General features: G+C 34.3%; 3 protein-coding genes and 1 long non-coding RNA gene across 5 annotated transcripts; all 4 read right to left on the bottom strand.

Moving 5' to 3' along the window:
- Nucleotides 1-274: 274 nt before the first annotated feature.
- LOC140049959 (uncharacterized) lies at nucleotides 275-1888 on the bottom strand. Its single transcript, XR_011845334.1, has 3 exons — nucleotides 1760-1888; nucleotides 1200-1438; nucleotides 275-1020 (listed from the first exon to the last, which is right to left on the bottom strand). It is a non-coding gene; the product is annotated as an uncharacterized lncRNA (long non-coding RNA).
- Nucleotides 1889-2259: 371 nt separating this feature from the next.
- LOC140048556 (sialin-like) lies at nucleotides 2260-3893 on the bottom strand. Its single transcript, XM_072093297.1, has 4 exons — nucleotides 3650-3893; nucleotides 3082-3169; nucleotides 2818-2913; nucleotides 2260-2442 (listed from the first exon to the last, which is right to left on the bottom strand). The coding sequence occupies exons 1-4, from the start codon at nucleotides 3788-3790 to the stop codon at nucleotides 2297-2299; spliced, it is 471 nt and encodes a 156-aa protein (XP_071949398.1). The 5' UTR covers nucleotides 3791-3893; the 3' UTR covers nucleotides 2260-2296.
- Nucleotides 3894-7053: 3160 nt separating this feature from the next.
- On the bottom strand, nucleotides 7054-17928 carry LOC140049097 (sialin-like). 2 transcript variants are annotated; one of them, XM_072093922.1, is made up of 11 exons: nucleotides 17810-17928; nucleotides 14384-14444; nucleotides 14017-14195; nucleotides 10529-10756; nucleotides 10215-10302; nucleotides 9928-10023; nucleotides 8998-9125; nucleotides 8483-8638; nucleotides 7726-7858; nucleotides 7348-7589; nucleotides 7054-7252 (listed from the first exon to the last, which is right to left on the bottom strand). In XM_072093922.1, exons 2-11 carry the CDS (start codon nucleotides 14430-14432, stop codon nucleotides 7082-7084), a joined length of 1470 nt encoding a protein of 489 aa, XP_071950023.1. In that variant the 5' UTR covers nucleotides 14433-14444; nucleotides 17810-17928; the 3' UTR covers nucleotides 7054-7081. The 2 variants fall into 2 exon arrangements, with proteins under 2 accessions (XP_071950023.1, XP_071950024.1); XM_072093923.1 differs by lacking the exon at nucleotides 9928-10023.
- Nucleotides 17929-18471: 543 nt separating this feature from the next.
- Nucleotides 18472-26378, bottom strand: LOC140049098 (sialin-like). Its single transcript, XM_072093924.1, has 9 exons — nucleotides 26343-26378; nucleotides 25465-25692; nucleotides 25147-25234; nucleotides 24858-24953; nucleotides 21713-21840; nucleotides 19875-20030; nucleotides 19119-19251; nucleotides 18741-18982; nucleotides 18472-18647 (listed from the first exon to the last, which is right to left on the bottom strand). Exons 1-9 carry the CDS (start codon nucleotides 26367-26369, stop codon nucleotides 18477-18479), a joined length of 1269 nt encoding a protein of 422 aa, XP_071950025.1. The 5' UTR covers nucleotides 26370-26378; the 3' UTR covers nucleotides 18472-18476.
- Between the last annotated feature and the right edge of the window lies 1 nt (nucleotide 26379).

The following is a 26379-nucleotide window of genomic DNA, read 5'->3' as shown; positions in this document are numbered from 1 at the left end:
GGCATTTTGTCGTTCGCTCTCTGACATCATGAGTCAACGTAAAACGTTCATATATATCTGTCGACGAGCAACAGTCGACTACGACCCATGTGGACGTCATCTTTGCTTACGTTCACTCAAGTCTAAAAGTCCCTATTACTGCGATTTGCATAACGACGATTATGCAATACCGACGATTATGCAATACTGTATACAAACAATGTTACAATTCAAAAAGTTAGCTATTTTATTTTCAAACACCGTAACTTCAATTTAAAAAAAATGAGTGCGGAAAGTGATGATTATTGCTCATGTGGACATTTTAGTGGTGTAGGTTAATGCATAGTCTACACTATTCTAGACAGAGTTTTGACTATATTAATAAAAACATAAATATTTTGGCACATATGGCGTTTCATACGTATACTACTTGAGCGTGTATTTCAGACAAACATCGAAAAGCCTCGAAATAACTACAGACTTGGGGCAAGTCTAATTCGACACTAGCAATTATTTGTAAACTCGGAGCTTTTTGTAGTTTGCTGAACTACACTAGCAAACTTCGAAAACCAAAAGACTGCATTACGCTTGTTGGCGAATCTCTAGTATGGTTTAGTACAGTACTGTAATTATGTTAAGGTAATAATCGCTTGATGCGTAATCATTTTACAGACAAGATTTATTTTTTTTTACTCTTTCTCTACTTCAATATAATTTATTATTTTACTCCCACATCTTCCCACATCTGGTCCCAACTAACCTAAATCTCAGAATAAACAAATAAAATATAACAATTCTTTAATTTCAACAATTCATTTAATATTTTTAAGCATTCGGGAATTTCTATTTCAAAATCCTGGATCTTTCACTGACTGCCTGACCTGTACTTTCTTCTAATTCACGACAGGAAACCAGTTCAGGGTTGGAGGATTTGGACCATTCTTGAACCTCACTAGTACCAAAGATCAGAAAACTCACTAATCCAAGTACTTGTACACTTGCTATCATCCAAAACACTTTCCTCCATTGATAAATTGTGTTCTGAAAGACAGACGGTTAAACAACATGAAATCGAAAATCTATCATCTTCATGACCAATGTACATTATCAGCATTTTATATTATAGATATATTTATTGGGCATTTGCTATAAACATTCTGTTTTCTTTCAATTATCTTTATTAAAAACATAATACTGCAATTATTAAACATCATACTTACGCCACTTCTAGTTAAAAGTCCTACTATCGACGGGGCAATGAACCCACAAGCGTGCGATATAGCCATAATTCCAATTATTAATCCGGAATGGTTAGGTGCAATATCTATCGCAACTGCCTCAATCGATGGTATAAATAAGCCATACATACCGAAAACAGCAACTATTAAGATGACAGAAAGTGTCGCATTGCTAACAACATAACCAATGCACACGAGAAAAAATGATGAGCTTCCAAGAGCTGAATGAGAAGACAATTGTAGAAAATATTCATAGTTTAATTGTATTATTTTCAATAAAAACCTAATTTTGTATTATTTATTTATAAAAATAGCAGTAACGGAGCTAAATACTAGCATTCCAAAATATAGCTAGCTAGCAAATATATACAAATATCAAAAAGAACGTAACAGTATTTACAAAGTGAAGTCCCGAATATTTCACATTATAGTATGGTATGAATTGATTATGCTATGAAATTAAAAATATATTACATGATATCATGATTTATTATCTATTATGTATAAATCATTATATAATAGTGGATAAATTGTGTTCTTACCAAAACACCCTAATAGTTTCCGTGTGTTTATAGCAGACAATATGTTATGAGACACCAGGGCATCAGCAAGAACTCCTCCAAACAGAATAACAATAAAGAATACAAAATGAGGTAAGGTGCTTAGTAACCCAGTCTGAGGAATTAAGAAGAGATTTGTATACGTCACTAGGACTATAGTTTAGCATTTCAAGTTGAAACAATATGATAATACATACACCGTATTATACTTACCATTTTCAATGTAAATCCTAAAATCGATTTGAAAAATACAGGAATATCTGTTAATAGAAGAAAAAATCCGAAATTGTATCCAATGGCGCAAAAGCAGAGTGACCAAACAACAGGTGACTTGGCAATCTCTTTCCATGGCACTGCATATAGCTTTACCTGAAACAAACAGCATTGAGTTCAGATTAACCTAGGCCTAATGTTTAATGTCTTGATCAACTTTTACACCATTTTGGGTTTGGTAACGTCACCCACGAGGACGGACATTCGAAGTTACTGGGAGAAATTATGAACATTACAAAGATAGATTTAGTTTCTTACATTTTTATTTTTTATTTCTTCACTTTGAGAAAATAATATCGAATCTCTTTCAATAGATGATATCCACCTGTTACTGCTTACGTCAGTCGATCCCACAATACACCAGCCAAGACACCACGCTAGACCAAGTAGACCTAATAATAATGACGGACATTATAATAAAAGAAAACAAAGACTCAACGGACAAGATAAGTTTATTTTGCGAGACATCCATGATTGTGTGCGGTTTCACTGGTATACAGACTTTTCTAGAAAACGGTTCTTTAAAGGAATTCATCTCTAAAGCTTAGTCTACACTAGCAAACAACGTGTTTAATTGAAAACTAAAATTTACTAGTGTAGACTTATTTTCTCCAGTTTCCGAAGTTTTTAACTGGACGTCACGCTAGCAAACACTGGAAAGACATTTCTTCTTTGCCGGTGTAGACTACTAGACTTTAGTTATAGGTGGTTGAATGGTGCTGAATGGGTTTTTTTTCGTAACAATAGACCAAGACAGTTGTTCTTACCAAATAGATAAAATGTAGATGGCCATCCGCCTAAGAAATCAGTTAAACAAAGTGAGGCAGATATATAACTCGCCAATACTGGCCCAAAACCAATTCCTTTAAATGTAAATACGTATTAACATCTGGTAAGATAAGTTACTGTATAACACAAGAACAATATTTAATAGAGAAATAGAGATCTCAAAATAAAGTTAGTATTTAGTATGCACGCAATGGATGTCTCCACACCTAGCGATGTAAAGTATATGTATAACAGATATCTACCTGATAGTGAAAATGATAAAAATGTACTACGTTCGTTCAATTTCGACCAGTTTGTAACGAGATTAAACACAGCTGGATAAGCAATACCCTTAAGAACAATATAATCACAAATTAAAAAATAATTAATTACTTTAAATAATAGCATTGTTTTGATGTTAATTAATGGAGCAAACAATTAATTATAATAATGGTCGTTTAATTCACGTCAGACAATAGCAAGCAATTACTGTGGTCTACAGACAATTAAGAGATAACTTCAGTTTAATCAGGGAGATATCTCCTTGGTAATGTATAGTGTTCTACGGTATAATAAAGTCCTAAAGCTTGGTTCCCACTAGGACGTAAGGACGCAGACGCAACACAAGCGGGTTGACCAATGACAAGCGACAGTTCGAATAATCAATCGCTTACGTTGCGTTACGTCGTTGTGTTGCGTCTGTAGTGGGAAGCAAGCATAAGGGATAAGTTGTTTCATTATATCAAAGAGGGGGGGGGGGGGGTGCATCTTTAAGACACATATAAATATATATTCATATTTTAGGAGTGACTTTTTAGTTATTCTATGTACCTGTGCCATTCCATCAACGATTCTAGTTATTACCAATAACCAAACTCCTACTTCTGCAGCAACTGGTGTCAATAACATCATCAAAGACGTCACCAGGATTCCCAGTAGAATTATGGATGAGCCACCAAATACTCCAACCATCCATCCACCAAAAATAGGAGAAATGGTCACGCCATAATAGAAAGAACTAAAGATAAATTGTTGAGTACGAAAACTCCAATCAAAGATCTGTGAAAACGATTTACAAAGTTATTATTGATCAATTCCCGTACATTTTTACAAGAATAATGAAAACCGAAAACAGAATGTTAATTTAAATATATAAATATTTGTTGATTGATTCAAACATGTACTACAAATTGAGAGAGGCATTATATACAAATAGACAAAGTTTTGGTCCTCTCTCCTTCATATTTTTTGTGTGTAATGTATTATACCATATGGACAATTGTCTGAAATCAAAGTTGAATTGAATTGAATAACAGTTGGTCCCGTGTACATAATAGTGTAGAACTTGGTATACTATTCAAAAAGAGTAGGGGATCTTCTCCCGGTGTGCTGATCTGGTAGCTGCACTGTTGGCTGCTGTGGGTCTGGGAGGGCCTAATCCGAATTTCCTCAATTTTCAGTTAAGCTTGAGGACAAAGGATAAAACATTTAACATTTGTAAGATTCGGCGACCGACAACGTAGGCACATGTTCATTGTGCGCATGCGTGAACGTTGTATGTACTTTTTCCCTGCAATTCCTCGACACAGTTTTGGTGATACTAATACGACACTAATCAATGCGTAGGTCGTTAAGAATTAAAAGCTCACTATTTTCATACCTTTAACAACTACGTCATATCAAATGTATTTCTACCGTTAATTTCTTTAGGAACAAAATAATTACCAATTTGCTTATATCTGATGACGTAGTTAAGTTAGAAGCTGTTAAATTACTGCCATCTTTTGATACCATGGCCAACATTGCAACACTTAGGTTCATTCGCGTAGCATAGTTCAATGTAATAGCCACAAAGCACATGAACACAATAACATAACGAATCGGCAGGAAAGGAGGTGCATCTGTAACAAAATATAAAATTTTTAAAATATGAATAGAGACGTTTCTCTTTGAATGAACGTGCATGTCCATATGGGTGTTAAGCTCTGTCTACACTGTCAAACTAGTGGGCAAAAAAGTGGGATGTGCCTAAATACTGTAGTGGTATGCCCAAATATGGTAGTGAATGACATCATCGTGTCCATATATGGGCACATCACATTTTGTTGTCACATAAAGTTTGATAGTGTAGAGAAAGCTTTAGAAGTGGACATTTATGTTTACACGTCAGTGAACGTATGACGAACTAATCTCGGTACACAATTTAAATGTTTACCATCTATTGTATGTTCCTATTTTATTCTTTTTAGGCCTATTAGTGTTATATTCGACCTTTCTTTTTGCAAGTCCAAAAGAAAAAACCTTCAAACTGGATTCAGTTTTAACCATTGTTTAAAAGCAGCTTACCCGAGGATTTTCATAGTCTAGGCCTACACCACTGTAACTATTCTGAGCAACACATTTTATTCTAATTGACCAAAAATACCTTTAGGAAAATTCTTACCGTCTTTCTCTAAAATTGGTTCCCTTTCATCAGTTTTATAATCATTCGATTTAACGATCATCTTGCGGTCTAATAAATAATTAATAAGTTATTTTATTTATAAATAGGTCTTTGATAACTAACTTTCTAAAATAATAGCCAACATTATCGATGAGAAACATACCTGTTCTTTATTATGCTAATTATTGCCTCATTTAAATAGTATTCTCGAAACATTTTTTTCCTTATGATATTGATTCTCACTCTAATGTTGGTTGCTAAAAACATAGTTACAACATACATTGAAATGTTCAGGAAACAAACAAACCTTGAAGATCCTCAACAAACAAGCCAATAACCTACCACCATCGCCGTCAAAGTACTATTCCGGTTAAATACATTCCCACTGAAAAAAAATGGTAGGCCTAAAGAAGCACTCAGAGACCCCGAATAAGACATCGGGAAACCAGTTATAAGAAGATATCTATCAAACATATTTGTAAGTGCCAAATCCAAGCTAGGTATACTGTGCTTGTGTTCACTGAAGGGTGTCAAGTGAACAGGTGACCAACCATATGGGTTATGCTAATGAGGGCATAGCTTGCTTGGGCTGTGGCCATAGTTGCCATTTCTGGCATTATTATGCTTTTTGGCATTATTTGGAGGCCCACGGCATCTGGCATAATGCCGCGGCATTATTTAGCCGTTTTTAGCATAATCTGGCATAATTTTGTGTTTTTTGAACAACCAAAAAAATAATATACCACAGAACAAAAATAAAATATTTTGTTTAATCTTGCAATTTAATACATATCACCTTACACAATATCATATTGTACAAAACAGATCTGTTCGGGTTTTCCGTACAATAGTTCTGCCATCCTTTTGTTTCGGACTTAAATAGACTCTTCGGATAGGAAGGCTGCTCGAAAACTACCGTGTGTGCGATATAGGCAGCACAACAAATCCGAAGAGGCTAGCTATTGGCCAATTATGTTGCTCTATTTCAGAGACCATGCAGGTTATTGGATCCCCAGATATAGAGACAATTGAACGAAAACATTATGAAAGGGGTTTTGTTGTTTCAGTTCATAATTATAAGTGGCCGCACCTCTACCCCAACCCTTGAAATGGCAATTTCCAGTAACTAATTAGAAGCTCTAATTTTAAAAAGAATTTCTTCTAGGAGAATTTGTTTTCCATATTTCAAATTATGTTCCATTTGCATCGTCGTAGCAACCCTATTTTTCCAAATGTTCTTCACCTCTCAGCCCCAGTAGTGACCATGTGGGCGAGGTAATTTTTATATTAAGTGCCATTTCCGCTCATCGAGCAGCTCTATTTTTCTATTTTTTTTACCTCACCCCAACCATGGTGGGGCTGAGGTCATGGAGACACTTAATATATTTTTATTTCCTATTTTAAATTATAATTGCCATTTTCAAAACTATGATGGGCTAAGATCCTGGAGGTACTAATAAATATATTTTTATTTCATATTTGAAATTAAGTGCCATTTCCGCCCATTGAGCAGCTCTATTTTTCCAAATTTTCTTACCTCAGCACCAGCCATGGTGGAGCTGAGGTCCTGGAGACACTTAATATATATTTTTATTTCCTATTTTAAATTATAATTGCCATTTTCGAACTATGGTGGGCTAAGATCCTGGAGGTACTAATAAATATATTTGCTTAAGTTTGCTTTAATTGTTCTTAAATCTAAGATCTTTTCTACCAAAAAACTTCCGATCCGTTCGGCAAGGAAAATCTTTGAAATTACATTCTGCAGCTGACGCATAATCTTGCAAGGGGGTTTTCACCGCTTCTTTACAACTATATAATCATCTTTCCTTTTCCGACTCAATACAAGGAACCACTTCATCAGTGTCGGATTTGTCAAGTTTGGACCATTCTTGAACCTCACTAGTACCAAAGATCATAAAAGTCACTAATCCTAACACTTGTACCCCTGCTGTAATCCAAAACATTTTCCTCCATTGATAAATTGTGTTCTGAAAATAATAAACACATAAGCAGAAATATTTATGGAATAAACCTCTGTCTATGTTTATTCCAATCACGCATTACATAATAATTAAATACTTACACAATTTCTAGTTAAAATCCCTACAATAGCTGGGGCAATGAATCCACACACATGTGATGCTGACGACATAATTCCAATTAATAACCCGGAATGATTAGGCGCAATATCCAGTATACTCGCCTCTACTGACGGAATATAAAGCGGGCACATACCAAACACACAAATCATTAAAACGACAGCCAGTGTTTCATTGTTAGCAACGTAACCAATGGACACTAGGAACATTGGTGAAATGCCAAGAGCTAGATAAAGACAAAATTACATCAGAACTAAATAATGATAGAATATGTATTTTCACTACTGCGCATGTGCAATAGTATACGGTAGGATATATGCTTATAGATAATTTTAAACTTCTTGAAATATTATATTCCTTACCACAACAGGCTAATAACTTCCGTGTGGAAATAGCAGTTAATATTTTATGAAATATCAAGGCGTCAGCAAGAACTCCTCCAAATAACATAGCAACAAAGAATACAAAATGAGGTATGGTGCTTAATAAACCGGTCTGAAGAGGAGATTAAAAAAAAACACAAATAAATACTATTCATGCACAGTTAACAGAGATAAACACTCCACTAAAACAGAACAAAGAATACAATTATAAACATTAAACAACTTTACAATCTTAGATCTAAAGGATAAATTATTACAAATTATATCAATACCATTACACTTCATCAGTATTAAAATCAATAGTTAAACTTTAAAATAAACCTCTCTTTGTAACCTCTAATCAAATAAATAATAACAATTATTAAAAATAAACAAAAATGTATATGGGATATTAAGCTGCAGCTGCTTTCATATCGCGCCCGAATTTAGTCCGGTGCCCTGAGAAACATATCGTGACAAATATCGTTCACACCAAATTCGTACCGAACCCGGACTCAGGTGCGATTATTCAAGAATCCACTTGTTTACTGAAGACGTACGATTTTTTTTCTTTTGACCAATCAACAGTGAGCATGAATGACCTCGGATGACAACGTGCTAGGTGTGAAAACACCTTCAACGGTCGCGATATTTTTATCAGGGCGCCGGACCGAATCGGGGCGTGATGTGAAAGTAGCTTTAAAACTGAAACACCAATGAACAATTAGTTAATGATTAATATTATGTACTCAATTACCATTTTTAGTTCAAATCCTAAAATCGTTTCAAAAAATATCGGAAGCTCTGTTAATAGAAAAATAAATCCGAAATTGAAGCCAATGGTGCAAAAGCACAGTGTCCAAACAACTGGTGACTGTGCGATCTTTTTCCACGGTACTTCATACTGGCTTGCCTGAGAAATAAAAATATTAAATAAAATAATAATATCCTGGATTTATAAAGCACCTAAAATGTTGCGAAACTTCGAAGTATTGTATATAATTATTATTATACATTTTTGTGCTTAAAGACGTTTGGAAATATACTCCCATACCAGTTAATAATAATAACGCAAACTTGTGTCTTGACCTTACTATGTACCCATTTGTACACCTGGGGCAAGGTGAAAGTACCGGTAAGTAAAGTGGTTTGCCTAATATAAGGATACATGCATTCAACCCATTTTTTTTGTATATAAATGTTATACTTCGGATTCGCTATAACAAATGTTCATAAGCTAGGATGCTATTATACAATTCGGGCTTTCTTTACATTTTTTATTTCTTCAGTTTGAGAAAATAATATAGAATCTCTTTCAATCGTTGATATCCACCTGTTACTGTTTACGTCAGTCGATCCCACAATACACCAGCCAATACACCACAATATACCAACTACACCTAAAATAAAAATGATAATTTAATTCTAATGCAAAGAAGTCCATATCAGCTTTAAAGGAAAACATGAATGACAACGTAGGAAGACGACATTGTATATAATTCGTTAGTCTACGAGTTTACAATCACGTTTGGCTATCCATTGCCATTATTAATTCGCCTCGGTATACACAACTTTCTTGAAAAACGTGTTTCATAGAAGAATATATTTTTTCCTTTTAAGCCTAATCTACACTAGAAACATTTAGCAAATTGTTTGTTTCCGAAATAAAGTTGGCTATTGTATTCGTTTGTAAGAAATATCCTACTGTAATAGAAACTGAAGATGCAATGGACTTAGGCCTACATATTCCTTTTGTCATAGAATCACTGGTGATTGGAACGCTCTTTCCCCATCAATCCGAAATGGTAAATGTAGTAGAAATTAAAAAAATTACTGTTTGTAAAGCTTAAATTGTATTTCCTATGGTTTTTGTTTTAGTTTAATTTGATTAATTTTGTTTTTGCTGATTTGGTGCTGCTTTGTTTATTGTATGAAAACTCCCTTTTGGTATCAGCTCCTCAATAAAGCTTTTTTATATTTATATATTGTGTTTATATTTATTTATTTGTTTTGCTGTATATATTATATTTTCTGGAGGAAATAAATATAATATTAGGCTTCTGCTTCTTGTTTTCAGCAGTTTGTCAACTAGTCTACACTAGCAAACTTCGGAAAACTTTTTGGCGAACTTGGAGTTTGCAAACAAAGGCTTAATGGTATGTTTCTACCAATGGTATTTTCCAGGCATATGGGTTTTCTTACCAAATAGATAAAATGTAGATGGCCATCCTCCTAAGAAATCAGTTGAACAAAGTGAGGCAGATATATAACTCGCCAATACTGGACCAAAACCAAGTCCTTTAAATATAAACAAGTTCGTTCGATATAAATAGTGGCTGTGACGCTTATTTGATGATTTTCGATTTCTATTCTTTCTATAATAATTTTCCGACATCGGAATTCAAAACCCGGTCCATACCTCTTTTTAACAAAATATGCCTATTTATTAAAAAATAAAACTTGCCTATTAATAAAAAAAAAATAGGTACCTGAGGCAGAAATTGATATAAATGTATTACGTTCATTCAACTTCGACCAGTTAGTAATAAGGTTAAATGTCGCCGGATAAACAAATCCCTAGTAAAAAAGATATTTTAAGAGTATATAGAAAAGATATAGAAACCAACGGGTAAAATATTGATATTGCACTACAACAAAAAAAAACAAAACAAAAAAAACAGGTTATCCATGGCGTAATAATAAACTTTTAAAATATAATAATGGCATAGTGTCTGAGGAGCGGGCGGGTAAAATGCTAGTGATTCAGGGAGTTTTGGCCTAGACATTCTAAACTAAAAATTACCTGTCCCATTCCATCAACGATTCTAGTTATTACCAATAACCAAACTCCTACTTCTGCAGCTACTGGCGTCAATAACATCATCAAAGACATCAACAAGGTTCCCAGTAGAATAATGGGTGAGCCACCAAATATTCCAACCAACCAACCGGCGAAAAAGGGTGTAATGGTATTACCATAATACAAAGAACCAAGAATAAATTGTTGAGTTTCAAGACTCCAATCAAACGTCTGTATGGAGCAAAATGACATAATGTTATTTTATTTCCTTCATATACGGTAGAAGTTAATCTGACCATACTTTTTGTACTGAATTATGTTTCTTACAATTGACGTCGAAAATTAATCACAAACTAATTCAAACAAGTTTTGTTAAAGGGATTTACACTAAAAATTTCACAGCTTGCAAAATATTGTTCTGGAGATGTGCTGGATTATGGAGCGGTGTAAATGGTTCATCTGCTATTAATTTTTTTTTGTGGTTATCTTAGGATATTTTATAGATCATGTTTGTATATGTAAAGCGCTTAAAAACATATAGTAGAGCAGTTAATGACATGAGCTGTGCATTTGATTACCAAAGCATGAAACTTGACACAAAGTTTCTTTGATGTATATAGATTCAAAATATCGGGGGGTGCCAAGTGTCCAACGTCCGGTATGGCGGCCATCTTGATTTCAAAATGGCCACCATAAAAACAAAAAATGTTCATATCTTGGCAACTATACACATTAGAGGCTTAATTCTGGTCTCAAATTGTTCACAAACTATATATTTCTATTTGCTCTAATGAAAAGTTTCGTCCAAAAATGACCGGAAATGGCGTTTCTTACAGTTTGACCTTTGACCTCGTATTTGTAAATCTTTAACTACTGGTCATTTTCAATCGATTTTGGTGTCATTTTGTTCAGAATAAATACATTTATATTTGTAGTAATGAAACATTTTCACATAAAATGACCGGAAATACAATTTATGACCTTTGACATTAATTTATTGATTTTTAATTATGTGAATATACTGAGGTGGTTTTTGTTGGTCTAAAGTGCACCTAAATTTTGAACATTAACCTGATAGGCGTAATTATATTAAATGATTAATGGACTTAAATTGTATATACAGTAGTACATAAAATTGGTAAACATTGTGCTTGGTGGTACCATTAGTTCAATGATCTTGGCACCTTCTGATTCGCTAAAAGTTTTAATAGTTTGACAGAGGAAATAACATACATGTTATTGAATACCGTAAAACCTCGAAAAGGTGATAGTATGAGCTTCTTTTCGAGACAGACTGTATTTGATTGTCAAATGAATAGTATGATGATCGTGTTTATATCAATATATTATTAATGACCTTACAAAGAACCCTTTCTATTTCAACAATTAAGCCACAGTTATTCTACAATTTATTGTTTTCCAAGTGGCCTATTTTGATTGCATCTTATTTTTGTATGCTTCCTCGGTTAATATGGTCCTAACCCTCCTTCTTTGTCTGTAGATGGTCTTATACCCCATTCTTTGTCTGTGGATGGTCTTATACCCGCTTCTGTGTCTGTTGATGGTATTATTACACCCCTTTCTTTATGTGTGGATGGTCTTACACCCATTTCTTTGTCTGTAGATGGTCTTACACCCCTTCTTTGTCTGTGGATGGTCCTACACTCCCTTCTTTGTCTGTGGATGGTCCTACACCCCCTTCCTTTTCTGTGGATGATCCCACACCCCCTTCTTTGTCTGTGGATAGTCTTATGCACCCTTCTTTGTCTGTGGATGGTCTTACACCCCTTTCTTTGTCTGTGGACGGTCTTATACCCCTTTCTTTGTCTGTGGATGGTCTTATACCCCCTTCTGTGTCTGTTGATGGTATCACCCCTTTCTTTGTCTGTTGATGGTATTAAACCCCTTTCTTTGTGTGTGGATGGTCTTATACCCCTGTCTTTGTCTGTAGATGGTCTTATACCCCTGTCTTTGTCTGTAGATGGTCTTACACCCCTTTCTTTGTCTGTAGATGGTCTTATACCCCTGTCTTTGTCTGTAGATGGTCTTATACCCCTGTCTTTGTCTGTAGATGGTCTTACACCCCTTTCTTTGTCTGTAGATGGTCTTATACCCCTGTCTTTGTCTGTAGATGGTCTTATACCCCTGTCTTTGTCTGTGGACGGTCTTATACCCCCTTCTTTGTCTGTGGATGGACCCACTACTTTGATTGATTAAATTAGACATTGTTTCTTGTATGATTAGGAAACCAAGACCTTTAAAGTGAAAGCCCAGGTGGATGCCTAAATAGGTCTTGTACAGAACAGTATATTGTAGGTCCATGTCACTAATTTGAGGATTACTTGAATAATTATATTGAGATGTCTTTTACGAATTGATTTAGTTCGGATTTTGCTAAAAAATCAATGACTAGAGAAAATCGAGGAAAAGGATTCAGATGAAAGGTTTACAGCAAAGGCCCATTACCATAAAAATGGAGTACATTTTTTTAGATGCAACGAAAAAACGATTGACACCACAGTTTAGCAAACATGTCGGCATAGATGATCTCAGTGATCTGTCATACTTTATGCCTATCCTATCACATCAAAAGTTAAAAATTCAGAATAATAATTCCGTGTCATTTATTTCGGTAAAAAAATTAGGTGCATTTATACCAATTAAACCACATACAGTATGTTCACATAATTATATATGTCAAAGGTTATAAATTGTATTTCCAGTAATTTTATGTGAAAATGTTTCATTACTACAAATATAAATGTTTCTATTTTGAACAAAATGACACCAAAATCGATTGAAAATGATCAGTAGTTACTGAGATATACAGATAAGAGGTCAAAGGTCAAACTGGAAGAAACGCCATTTCCGGTCATTTTTGGACGAAACTTTTTATTAGAGCAAATAGAAATATGTGGTTTGTGAACAATTTAATTTAATTTAACACCAGAATCAAGTCTCTACTGTTTATAGTTGCCAAGATATGAACACTTTTTGTTTTTATGGTGGCCATTTTGAAATCAAGATGGCCGCCATACCGGACGTTGCACACTTGGCACCCCCCGATATTTTGAATCTATATACATCAAAGAAACTTTGTGGAAAGTTTCATGCTTCATGGTAATAAAATGCACAACTTGGCTATTTTTATGGCGTTAACTGCTCTACTAATAGTATTAGGCGTTATATAACACTACCATTTATTATTTCTGTAATAATTAAAATCCGACAAAGATTTACCTAATTAAAGGTTTGTCAATAATGGTTCAGGAAGACTGAGCTTAGTTCCAACTAGGTCGCAACGCAAAAGCGTGTTTACCAATCACAAGCGACAGTTCGAATAAGTCTTCGCTTGTGAATGGTCAACTACCTGCGTTATGTCCTTGTGTTGCGTCTCTAGTGTGAACCAAGCACGATATAGGCCTACTTCTTTGTAATAATCTAAAAGATGCACGGTGTTGTATTTTAAAGATTATTATAGTTGTACTTACCAAATGTTTACTTGTATCTGATGTCATAGATACATTAGATGATGTTAAATTCATGCTACCCTTTGGTACCATGGCCAACATGGCAACACTTAAGGTCATTCGCGTAGCATAGTTCAGTGTGACGGCCAAAAAGCACATGAACACAATTATATAACGAATCGGCAGTAAAGTATGAGTTTCTGCAAACACAATTGAAGAGGTTTAAATTCATCATTTCAAATCTGTACTAACAATTATTTTTATTTCTACTTATTATTAAGCAAGCCCCAATGAAAATTTTAAAACTATAATTTTTAAAAATCTATGATTATTTTATTTTTAGCTACAGTACTACTGATTAATGATATAATGCTATACTAAATCTTACCATTTTTGTGTAACATTGGTTCACTTTCAAATTTGTTATTTTCTTTCATTTTGTAATTCTCCTTTAAAGTAAAAACTATTAATAATTAGCTTATCATATGCAAACCAGTGACGGTGAGAATGATGGGAAGTGCAAAGTAAATGGGCCACAATTTAGCACGACACTATTATAACGTTAAAGCTCAGGTACAGGCATGAATTTTAAATTTAATATCTGTACATAAATAAAATATTTGTAACAGAAATTAAGATAAAAAACATGATTTCCTATAAAATGGTCAAATACAAAATTTGGCAAAATAACATTTGTTATAACACCTTTTATTTTTCATAGTTTTTTTTAAAATGCCTCTCTGTTTCAATATTTGTGTACAAAAGAATATAGATTTTACTCAAAGCAAATCAACGGGTTGCAGTCTAAATGTTTTCACTGAAGAATTCTCAACTTTGGTTGATCACTATGTATTGAAGCCGGCTCCCATACTATTCGTTGGAGACTTTAACATCCATGTGGATATGCCAAATGATGCAGATGCAATTCATTTTCGGAATCTACTTGTAGCAAGCAGTCTTCAACAGCATGTGTCTACACCTACACACCGACATGGTCATACATTAGACTTGCTGATCACTCGTTCATCTGATCCTCCTGTTTTCTCAAACCTTAATGTCATTGATGGTATATCAGATCACTATGCAATCACATGTAATCTCCTTATCAAGAAGCCACCCGTAATCACTAAATCCATCGAAACTCGTCATTGGAATGCTATAAATTTTGAGACATTATGTAAAGATATCACACAGTCTGATCTCGGAACTTCGCTCTCAAATCTTGATTTATCAAGTAAAGTACGACTATATGTCACCACTTTGAGTGAACTTCTTGACAAACACGCACCACCGAAAAAGAGAACAGTAAAGGTCCGACCAAACACTAGTTGGTATAACAGTGACATCTATGCTGAGAAAAGAACAAAGCGTAAGCTTGAAAAGAAATGGAGAATCTCTCATCTGGAAATAGATCGTCAAGCTTACATTGCACAGAAGAGGAATGTAAATTCCATGGTAAGAAAGGCAAAGGCCAACTACTACATTGGCTTGTGTGAAGAACATGCAGCAGATCAGAAAGGACTTTTTAAAATTGTTAACCAACTCCTTCATCATCGCCAGGTATCACCTCTCCTAGATAGTCTTTCTGACTTAGATCTTGCGAACAGGTTCTGTCAGTTTTTCACAGACAAGATCAAGATCATCAGAGACGACTTCAAGATTGATGACATGTCATTTAATGAGCCTGTGACAGCTGTTCATCAGCATCTCACAACATTTACACCAGCATCTCAAGATGAGATCCGCAACATTCTGATGAAATCACCAACAAAATCATGCAGGTTAGATCCAGTTCCTACTTCTATACTGAAGAAGTGTATCGACGCAGTCGTTCCAATAATAACGGAAATCATTAACCATTCTCTTAATACCGGCATAGTGCCAGATGAACTGAAAATTGCTCACGTTCGTCCTTTAATAAAAAAGCAAAACTTGGATCATAACACGCTGAAAAATTACCGCCCGGTGTCGAATCTTTCTTTTCTTGGAAAGACTCTGGAGCGTGTAGTGACATCACGCATTACTCCATATCTTCAAAAGCATAATTTAAATGAGAATTACCAGTCGGCATATCGTGCATGTCATAGCACGGAGAGTTCCCTTTTAAAGGTACAGAATGATTTGTTACAAGGAATGAATGATGGGAAAATAACGCTATTGGTGTTGTTGGATTTGTCAGCAGCGTTTGATACAGTTGATCACCAAAGACTGATAACCCGTCTGAGAAATCGCATTGGCATAAATGGTGTTGCTCTTAACTGGTTCCAGTCATATCTTACAGGAAGACGTCAGCTAGTCTGTATCAATGATGCATTCTCAGATGAAGCTTGCCTGGAATATGGTGTACCACAGGGGTCAGTAATTGGGCCTGGCCAGTTTTCCATTTATACGCTTCCCCTTGGTGACATTATTCGCAAACACAGTCTACATTTCCATTTCTATGCAGATGATACACAGATTTATGTGTCAGTAAATCCAGTGCAAAGGGATGTTGCTGCAGCAATCAGTAAGATGGAAGCCTGTATAGAAGATGTTCGCAATTGGATGACAACAAATTACCTAAAGTTGAATGATGGAAAGACAGAGTTTATTATCGTCGGGTCTAAATGTAACATCTCCAAAATCAACATCACACATATCAGAATCGGAAACTCTAACATCGCTCCCTCATCGGTGGTCCGGAATCTGGGAATCATGCTGGATAGTAATCTCACTATGGAAGCACAAATAACAACTGTATCCAAAGCAGCATGCATATCGATTAGGAACCTTGGTCGTATTCGCGGTAATCTTAACAAGAAAACAGCTGAATTGATTGTACACTCATTTGTCACTTCTAAAATTGACATTGGTAATGCCTTGTTGTTTGGCATACCAAAATCTCAAATACAACGTTTGCAGCGCTTGCAAAATATGGCAGCTAGAATTGTAACTAATACAAAATCAAACGCTCACATAACTCCTGTCCTGATGGATTTGCATTGGTTGCCTGTTCAACAACGTATTAAGTACAAACTTGCGTTGTTTGTATTCAAGATCCTAAATGACAGTGCTCCTGCTTATTTATCTGACCTTGTGGATCGTTACGAATCATCCCGCAGAGGCCTACGATCATTGTCACAAAACCTTCTTCAAGAGCGTAGAGCGAAAAATCAGTGGGGTCAGAGATCTTTTTACGTTGCGGCCGCAAGTGTATGGAACAGCTTACCAGCAACAGTTAAATGCTCAACTAGTCTAAACAGTTTCAAGACCAACCTAAAGACGTCGCTATTCGCTGATGTTCTCGCACGTTGTTAATGCACAAAGCGCCATGAGCGCCACATGGGTGGAGGATACCGGCGCTATATAAGTTTTCATTTATTATTAATTTCAACTATCCCCCCCTCACTGATAAGAAAGTGCTTATAATAGCCAACATTATCGATGAGAAAAACATACCTCGTTCTTTATTATGCTAATTATTACCTCATTTAAATAGTATAGAAACAATTTTTCCTTATGATATTGATTCTCACTCTAAATTTTGGTGGTAAACATGATAAAAACATAATTACAACATACGTTGAATTAAATGTTCAGGAAAAAAAACAAACCTTAAAGATCCTCAACAGTTGTATTTTGTGCTTGAGGGTTGTGGCTATAAAATGTGTAATTTATGAACCAACAACCTAACCACCATCGCCGTCAAAGTACTATTCTGGTTAAATACATTCCCACTGAACAACAAAAATGGTAGGCCTAATGAAGCACTCAGAGACCCTGAATAAGACATCGAGAAACCAGTTATAAGAAGAGATCTATCAAACATATTTACCTTGATAAGACTTTCTGGCTTAGGTACCGATATGTCCGTCTTTCGAAATCAAACGAATTAATCGTGAATAATACTATATACTGTAGGTCTGAGGTCTATATCGAATCTTAAACTTTACACCTCACTGACTCTGTATGTATTCTACTTTTTATTCATAATCTGCTGTACTATAGGCCTATTATTGTCATGCATCACAGCCTTAATATTATACAAAGTGGAACGATTTAAAATCTTTAGAAAGTTGATTTATTCAGTAAGTCTATTTATCTATACAGTACTTATTTCTCCACCACTAATCAGTTAAATAAAATAACATCATTGTTCACTCAACGATTGAATTTGGTGGGTCAAAGATCATCAATTTACGCGTGCGTGCATACAAAATCATCATTTAAACGAGCACGACGTACCAATGATCGCGTTGGTTCATTTTAGAAGTCAATTTACTCAGTCAATAAAAACACACAAAAAGGAATACAAGCGATAAACATCTGATTAAAATCATAACAATTATTTGCTTAAGTTTGCTTTAATTGTTCTTAAATCTAAGATCTTTTCTACCAAAAAACTTCCGATCCGTTCGGCAAGGAAAATCTTTGAAATTACATTCTGCAGCTGACTCATAATCTTGCAAGAGGGTTTTCACCGCTTCTTTACAACTATATAATCATCTTTCCTTTTCCGACTCAATACAAGGAACCACTTCATCAGTGTCGGATTTGTCAAGTTTGGACCATTCTTGAACCTCACTAGTACCAAAGATCATAAAAGTCACTAATCCAAACACTTGTACCCCTGCTGTAATCCAAAACATTTTCCTCCATTGATAAATTGTGTTCTGAAAATAATAAACACATAAGCAGAAATATTTATGGAATAAACCTCTGTCTGTTTATTCCAATCACGCATTACATAATAATTAAATACTTACACAATTTCTAGTTAAAATCCCTACAATAGCTGGGGCAATGAATCCACACACATGTGATGCTGACGACATAATTCCAATTAATAACCCGGAATGATTAGGCGCAATATCCAGTACACTCGCCTCAACTGATGGAATATAAAACGGGCACATACCAAACACACAAATCATTAAAACGACAGCCAGTGTTTCATTGTTAGCAACGTAACCAATGGACACTAGGAACATTGGTGAAATGCCAAGAGCTAGATAAAGACAAAATTACATCAGAACTAAATAATGATAAAATATGTATTTTCACTACTGCGCATGTGCAATAATATACGGTAGGATATATGCTTATAGATCATTTTAAACTTCTTGAAATATTATATTTCTTACCACAACAGGCTAATAACTTCCGTGTGGAAATAGCAGTTAATATTTTATGAAATATCAAGGCGTCAGCAAGAACTCCTCCAAATAACATAGCAACAAAGAATACAAAATGAGGTATGGTGCTTAATAAACCGGTCTGAAGAGGAGATTAAAAAAACACAAATAAATACTATTCATGCACAGTTAACAGAGATAAACACTCCACTAAAACAGAACAAAGAATACAATTATAAACATTAAACAACTTTACAATCTTAGATCTGAAGGATAAATTATTACAAATTATATCAATACCATTACACTTCATCAGTATTAAAATTAATAGTTAAACTTTAAAATAAACCTCTCTTTGTAACCTCTAATCAAATAAATAATAACAATTATTAAAAATAAACAAAAATGTATATGGGATATTAAGCTGCAGCTGCTTTCATATCGCGCCCGAATTTAGTCCGGTGCCCTGAGAAACATATCGTGACAAATATCGTTCACACCAAATTCGTACCGAACCCGGACTCAGGTGCGATTATTCAAGAATCCACTTGTTTACTGAAGACGTACGATTTTTTTTTCTTTTGACCAATCAACAGTGAGCATGAATGACCTCGGATGACAACGTGCTAGGTGTGAAAACACCTTCAACGCTCGCGATATTTTTCTCAGGGCGACGGACCGAATCGGGGCGTGATGTGAAAGTAGCTTTAAAACTGAAACACCAATGAACAATTAGTTAATGATTAATATTATGTACTCAATTACCATTTTTAGTTCAAATCCTAAAATCGTTTCAAAAAATATCGGAAGCTCTGTTAATAGAAAAAAAAATCCGAAATTGAAGCCAATGGTGCAAAAGCACAGTGTCCAAACAACTGGTGAATGTGCGATCTTTTTCCACGGTACTTCATACTGGCTTGCCTGAGAAATAAAAATATTAAATAAAATAATAATATCCTGGATTTATAAAGCACCTAAAATGTTGCGAAACTTCGAAGTATCTATATATAAATTATGGTTAATTCTGACATAGGCGAGCACAATGCAAAAACTTCGGTACAAATCTCCGCCTTGGATACCTACCTTATCTATCCGAGATGTACCGCGAAACGTAGATTTGATAACATTAGTGTGCACGCCGACGCTATTGTTCCATATTTATATCTTAGGAAGATATTATAAAGAGTTTTTTAACAACATTTATGATTTCAACATTGGATTTTCCTCTCAATTTCAATTCTTCCCGGTCAAAGTAATTTCCGGGTTTAAGATAAGTTCACCTTAGTTTCAAATATTTTCTCTCTTTTATACACAAGGGAGCAGTTAAAATAATAGATTTGACCCTAAAGGTGAAACAGGCACTTTCCATCAATCAATACAGTGTCCCTTTGGAAGACGAAAAAAAAAATTGGCCATTAATCATAGCCATTTCAGTTTTTTGTTTATTTTAAAACATACCACACGTGTGTGAAGGTACAGTAGTTAAATAATAGGAATTATACTGCAAATTAATAAAGATCAAATTAAATATACGCCATAAAGAATCAGAATATATTGTGGGGAATAGTATTATAAAATTACATAGGGAGATTTGATAAGACATTTTTCGAGTGAAATCCCGATAGCTGAGTTTTATTGAGGAAGCTTGCAGGAATAACTGTAGGCTATCTTCCTGTGTCCCGTTAGGACCGAGATGTCTGCCCATGTTGCAAGCCGTAATGTCTTCTTTCTTGGGCCCACTCTGTCACGGCAGTTAGTTTCAAAAGATGATTAAATTAAATAATGTATTAATAATTATTAGGATGGTATTCATTTGAATAAACGCCTCTCCAATAAAACATCACTTTGAATAATAACCCCCCCCCCCCCACCCCCACAACCTAACTATCTAATAAACGTCCATCCACATATTTATAATAACACAATTATACTATTTGTAGTAGAATTCACCGCACTGTTATCTGCAATTTACCAAGCATTTGTTATTCTTTTTTACCACTTTTCATATCTATGAGAGGATTTCATTTGATTATAAATGTTACCATATTATTAGAACTAAAAAATTTAACATATATCCCTCGAATAAGCACCTCCCTCAAATGACCTCCGCCTCCCCAAAGGGCCCTACCAAACAATAAAAACTATACTTTAAAATGTTATTAATCATCTAAAACACTGTGAAACAAAGTAGTTCAGTTTTACGAATGTCAAGCATTTTCAATAATGGTAACCGACAGAAAATGTATAAGGAGAACATTATCATTCCGAGAACCATCGTCTACACTTCCTAGAGGGGGAGCGAGCGAAGCGAGCTCACCCTCTAGTTGTATATAATTATTATTATACATTTTTGTGCTTAAAGACGTTTGGAAATATACTCCCATACCAGTTAATAATAATAACGCAAACTTGTGTCTTGACCTTACTATGTACCCATTTGTACACCTGGGGCAAGGTGAAAGTACCGGTAAGTAAAGTGGTTTGCCTAATATAAGGATACAAGCATTCAACCCATTTTTTTGTATATAAATGTTATACTTCGGATTCGCTATAACAAATGTTCATAAGCTAGGATGCTATTATAAAATTCGGGCTTTCTTTACATTTTTTATTTCTTCAGTTTGAGAAAATAATATAGAATCTCTTTCAATCGTTGATATCCACCTGTTACTGTTTACGTCAGTCGATCCCACAATACACCAGCCAATACACCACAACATACCAACTACACCTAAAATAAAAATGATAATTTAATTCCAATGCAAAGAAGTCCATATCAGCTTTAAAGGACAACATGAATGACAACGTAGGAAGACGACATTGTATATAATTCGTTAGTCTACGAGTTTACAATCACGTTTGGCTATCCATTGCCATTATTAATTCGCCTCGGTATACACAACTTTCTTGAAAACCGTGTTTCATAGAAGAATATATTTTTTCCTTTTAAGCCTAATCTACACTAGAAACATTTAGCAAATTGTTTGTTTCCGAAATAAAGTTGGCTATTGTATTCGTTTGTAAGAAATATCCTACTGTAATAGAAATTGAAGATGCAATGGACTTAGGCCTACATATTCCTTTTGTCATAGAATCACTGGTGATTGGAACGCTCTTTCCCCATCAATCCGAAATGGTAAATGTAGTAGAAATTAAAAAAATTACTGTTTGTAAAGCTTAAATTGTATTGCCTATGGTTTTTGTTTTAGTTTAATTTGATTATTTTTGTTTTTGCTGATTTGGTGCTGCTTTGTTTATTGTATGAAAACTCCCTTTTGGTATGCCCTCCTTCCCTCCTATCAGTGGGAAAGCCACTTCGCGTTTTGACCGTTAAATCGTGTAAAATCGACTTACTTCCGCATTGACGATTTTGAAGCGCCACCTATCGTTGAAAACTGAAACCACGATTTTTCGTCGCCTAGCAAATAAGTGCTGTTTTATTTTAAGCTCTCATGAATATTTAAGAACCGCCCAACATTACCTATTATGGTAAAAGCATTTCCTAATAAGTATTATTGAATAACCAATCGGTTTCCTTCAAAGAAACCGAAGCTAATACAATACATTCGGCGACTGAAGTCGGGACTCGTGAAATTTATAAATGTGGTACGATTTGACTACTGTTTTGTTGTCCATTTTCTGAATAGTCGGAGGTGCATCCCAACAAATTAAAAAAATTATAATCAATTGTTTTATCAAGAATAATATTAGTTTAATCGAGTATGATATATTTCTATCCTGTTCAAAATTTGTTGGTGTATTCTCAGGCCTCGAAAGGTAGGTACATTTTCTAGCTGTGAGCGTGGTTTCGGCAACGCGAGACACGTGTGTCAGTATAGGCGATAGCGAGACGTGTGTTGTACTGTGTTGATGCTGATCCGATAGTCGTTATAAGTTGTACTGATTACGAGTATCATTGGTCCTGGCCGGCCTAGCCTGGTGATCTGATCCCCGCAAAAAAAAATACTTTTTTTTCAATCAGTATTATTAATATTATTATTTTATTTTTCATTTATTATTTGATTTATTAGGCTCAATAGATGCCTAGCAGGCTACTCTAGTACTAGTAGGCCTAGATTATATAAATAATAATAGTAAATACTGTAATTTAATTAATAAAATACAGCTTCCATTTGCCTTACTTTTATGTCATCATATAATATTATAATTATATATACAGTACAACCAGACATTAACATTTTTTTTAAATAATATTTATTATTTTTTCTGACACTTTCAGGAATCGTTGATGATGCAGAGTTCTTTGTCTTTGTGACTTCAAACTGAGAGTGAAGTGGATAAAAAGATGACACCGGTACCTACCGACATTGTCATACCCAAACTATAATTTAATTATTTAAAACAAAATGTTGAATTACAAATATATATGTATGTTGCAGAGGATTTAGATGAATTACAATACAAATATTTATGTTGAATGCAAACGTACTACACTATACTCTGTAAATTATGTTATTGTCATGTGGTAGACCTTAAAAATTGAATATTTATTGTATGTTAGGCCTATTTTATATTTTATTAATACTGTATTAGTTTAATAATTACTATAAATATTATAATTTATATTATAGGCCTACAGTACTAGTAGTAGTTTGTACATGTTTTTACCCAAAAAAAAATGAATAAATAATTTGTTATTCAATCTAATTGCTTGTTTGTTCATCAATAACAAAACAATTGTAAGCAAGTATATAACAGTTCTTGTTAGCCGCTTATTTCAGGTCATATTATTAATATTAGCTAGGCCCGACGCGCCCGATCACAACGTCACTAAGTGACTTTCCGCCCCTGGAACAATCGGTCGCTAATAGGGCTAGGCCTCGGACTCGTATAAAAGCTATTATAATAGTTATGATAAATATTCCTCAACTAAAATGTATACTGTGATAAATAAACAAGTAATAATATACGTTGTATTGGAATGTATTTATTTATATGAATTCTTATACGCGGACAATTATATCGTTCGATATAAATAAATTCATAAACACGATGACGATGTGTTTACAAAATGGCGGTTTCGCTAGTTTTTGATGGAACAAATAGTGGTACCTTTAGTTTGAATAGTCGGAGCTGCATCCCAACCACCGAATTTTGTATCTTAATATCGTATTCTGTAGATTATTAATTTTTCTAACAGGGATTTTAAATTCAGGACTGTTCAATTTATCTAAATATTTTATTTTAATGATTTTCTAGGGTACATTTTCGAAAAAAAGACATTGGTTGATTTTGCCGTTAAATTACAGATTATCGTTTTGTTCAAATACATTTAATTTAATTTTACATGACAATATATTAAAACCATTTATGAATTTATTTCACTAACAATATTTTTCCGATAATCAGCTAAATTTACAAATATTGTGTTTTTCCAACACCCTAAAATTTAGCAATTTTGGACTAAATTAGAAAAGTAGGGCGCCCTCTCCGAGTCGAAATTTGACACGATTTGTCGACTGGCTGTCCCACTGCTATCAGCTCCTCAATAAAGCTTTTTTATATTTATATATTGTGTTTATATTTATTTGTTTTGCTGTATATATTATATTCTCTGGGGGAAATAAATATAATATTAGGCTTCTGCTTCTTCTGTTTTCAGCAGTTTGTCAACTAGTCTACACTAGCAAACTTCGGAAAACTTTTTGGCGAACTTGGAGTTTGCACACAAAGGCTTAATGGTATGTTTCTACCAATGGTATTTTCCAGGCATATGAGTTTTCTTACCAAATAGATAAAATGTAGATGGCCATCCTCCTAAGAAATCAGTTGAACAAAGTGAGGCAGATATATAACTCGCCAATACTGGACCAAAACCAAGTCCTTTAAATATAAACAAGTTCGTTCGATATAAATAGTGGCTGTGACGCTTATTTGATGATTTTCGATTTCTATTCTTTCTATAATAATTTTCCGACATCGGAATTCAAAACCCGGTCCATACCTCATTTTAACAAAATATGCCTATTTATTAAAAAATAAAACTTGCCTATTAATAAAAAAAAAAAATAGGTACCTGAGGCAGAAATTGATATAAATGTACTACGTTCATTCAACTTCGACCAGTTAGTAATAAGGTTAAATGTCGCCGGATAAACAAATCCCTAGTAAAAAAGATATTTTAAGAGTATATAGAAAAGATATAGAAACCAACTGGTAAAATATTGATATTGCACTACAAAAAAAAAAAAAAAAAAAAAAAAAAAAAACAGGTTATCCATGGCGTAATAATAAACTTTTAAAATATAATAATGGCATAGTGTCTGAGGAGCGGGCGGGTAAAATGCTAGTGATTCAGGGAGTTTTGGCCTAGACATTCTAAACTAAAAATTACCTGTCCCATTCCATCAACGATTCTAGTTATTACCAATAACCAAACTCCTACTTCTGCAGCTACTGGCGTCAATAACATCATCAAAGACATCAACAAGGTTCCCAGTAGAATAATGGGTGAGCCACCAAATATTCCAACCAACCAACCGGCGAAAAAGGGTGTAATGGTATTACCATAATACAAAGAACCAAGAATAAATTGTTGAGTTTCAAGACTCCAATTAAACGTCTGTATGGAGCAAAATGACATAATGTTATTTTATTTCCTTCATATACGGTAGAAGTTAATCTGACCATACTTTTTGTACTGAATTATGTTTCTTACAATTGACGTCGAAAATTAATCACAAACTAATTCAAACACTTTCCAAAATTATAATTCCATGTAAACAAGTTTTGTTAAAGGGATTTACACTCAAAATTTCACAGCTTGCAAAATATTGTTCCGGAGATGTGCTGGATTATGGAGCGGTGTAAATGGTTCATCTGCTATTAATTTTGTTTGTGGTTATCTTAGGATATTTTATAGATCATGTTTGTATATGTAAAGCGCTTAAAAACATAGTATTAGGCGCTATATAACACTACCATTATTATTATTTCTGTAATAATTAAAATCCGACAAAGATTTACCTCATTAAAGGTTTGTCAATAATGGTTTAGGAAGACTAAATCTTGGTTCCAACTAGGTCGCAACGCAAAAGCGTGTTTACCAATGACAAGCGACAGTTCAAATAAGTCTTCGCTTGTGATTGGTCAACTACCTGCGTTATGCGTTATGTCCTTGTGTTGCGTCTCTCACGATATAGGCCTACTTCTTTGTAATAATCTAAAAGATGCACGGTGTTGTATTTTAAAGATTATTATAGTTGTACTTACCAAATGTTTACTTGTATCTGATGTCATAGATACATTA

The sequence above is a fragment of the Antedon mediterranea genome, chromosome 5, assembly GCF_964355755.1.
Source record: "Antedon mediterranea chromosome 5, ecAntMedi1.1, whole genome shotgun sequence".
Lineage (NCBI taxonomy): Eukaryota > Metazoa > Echinodermata > Crinoidea > Comatulida > Antedonidae > Antedon > Antedon mediterranea.
Note: the sequence above shows the minus strand (reverse complement) of the source record. Positions and strands in the feature narration are given on the sequence as shown.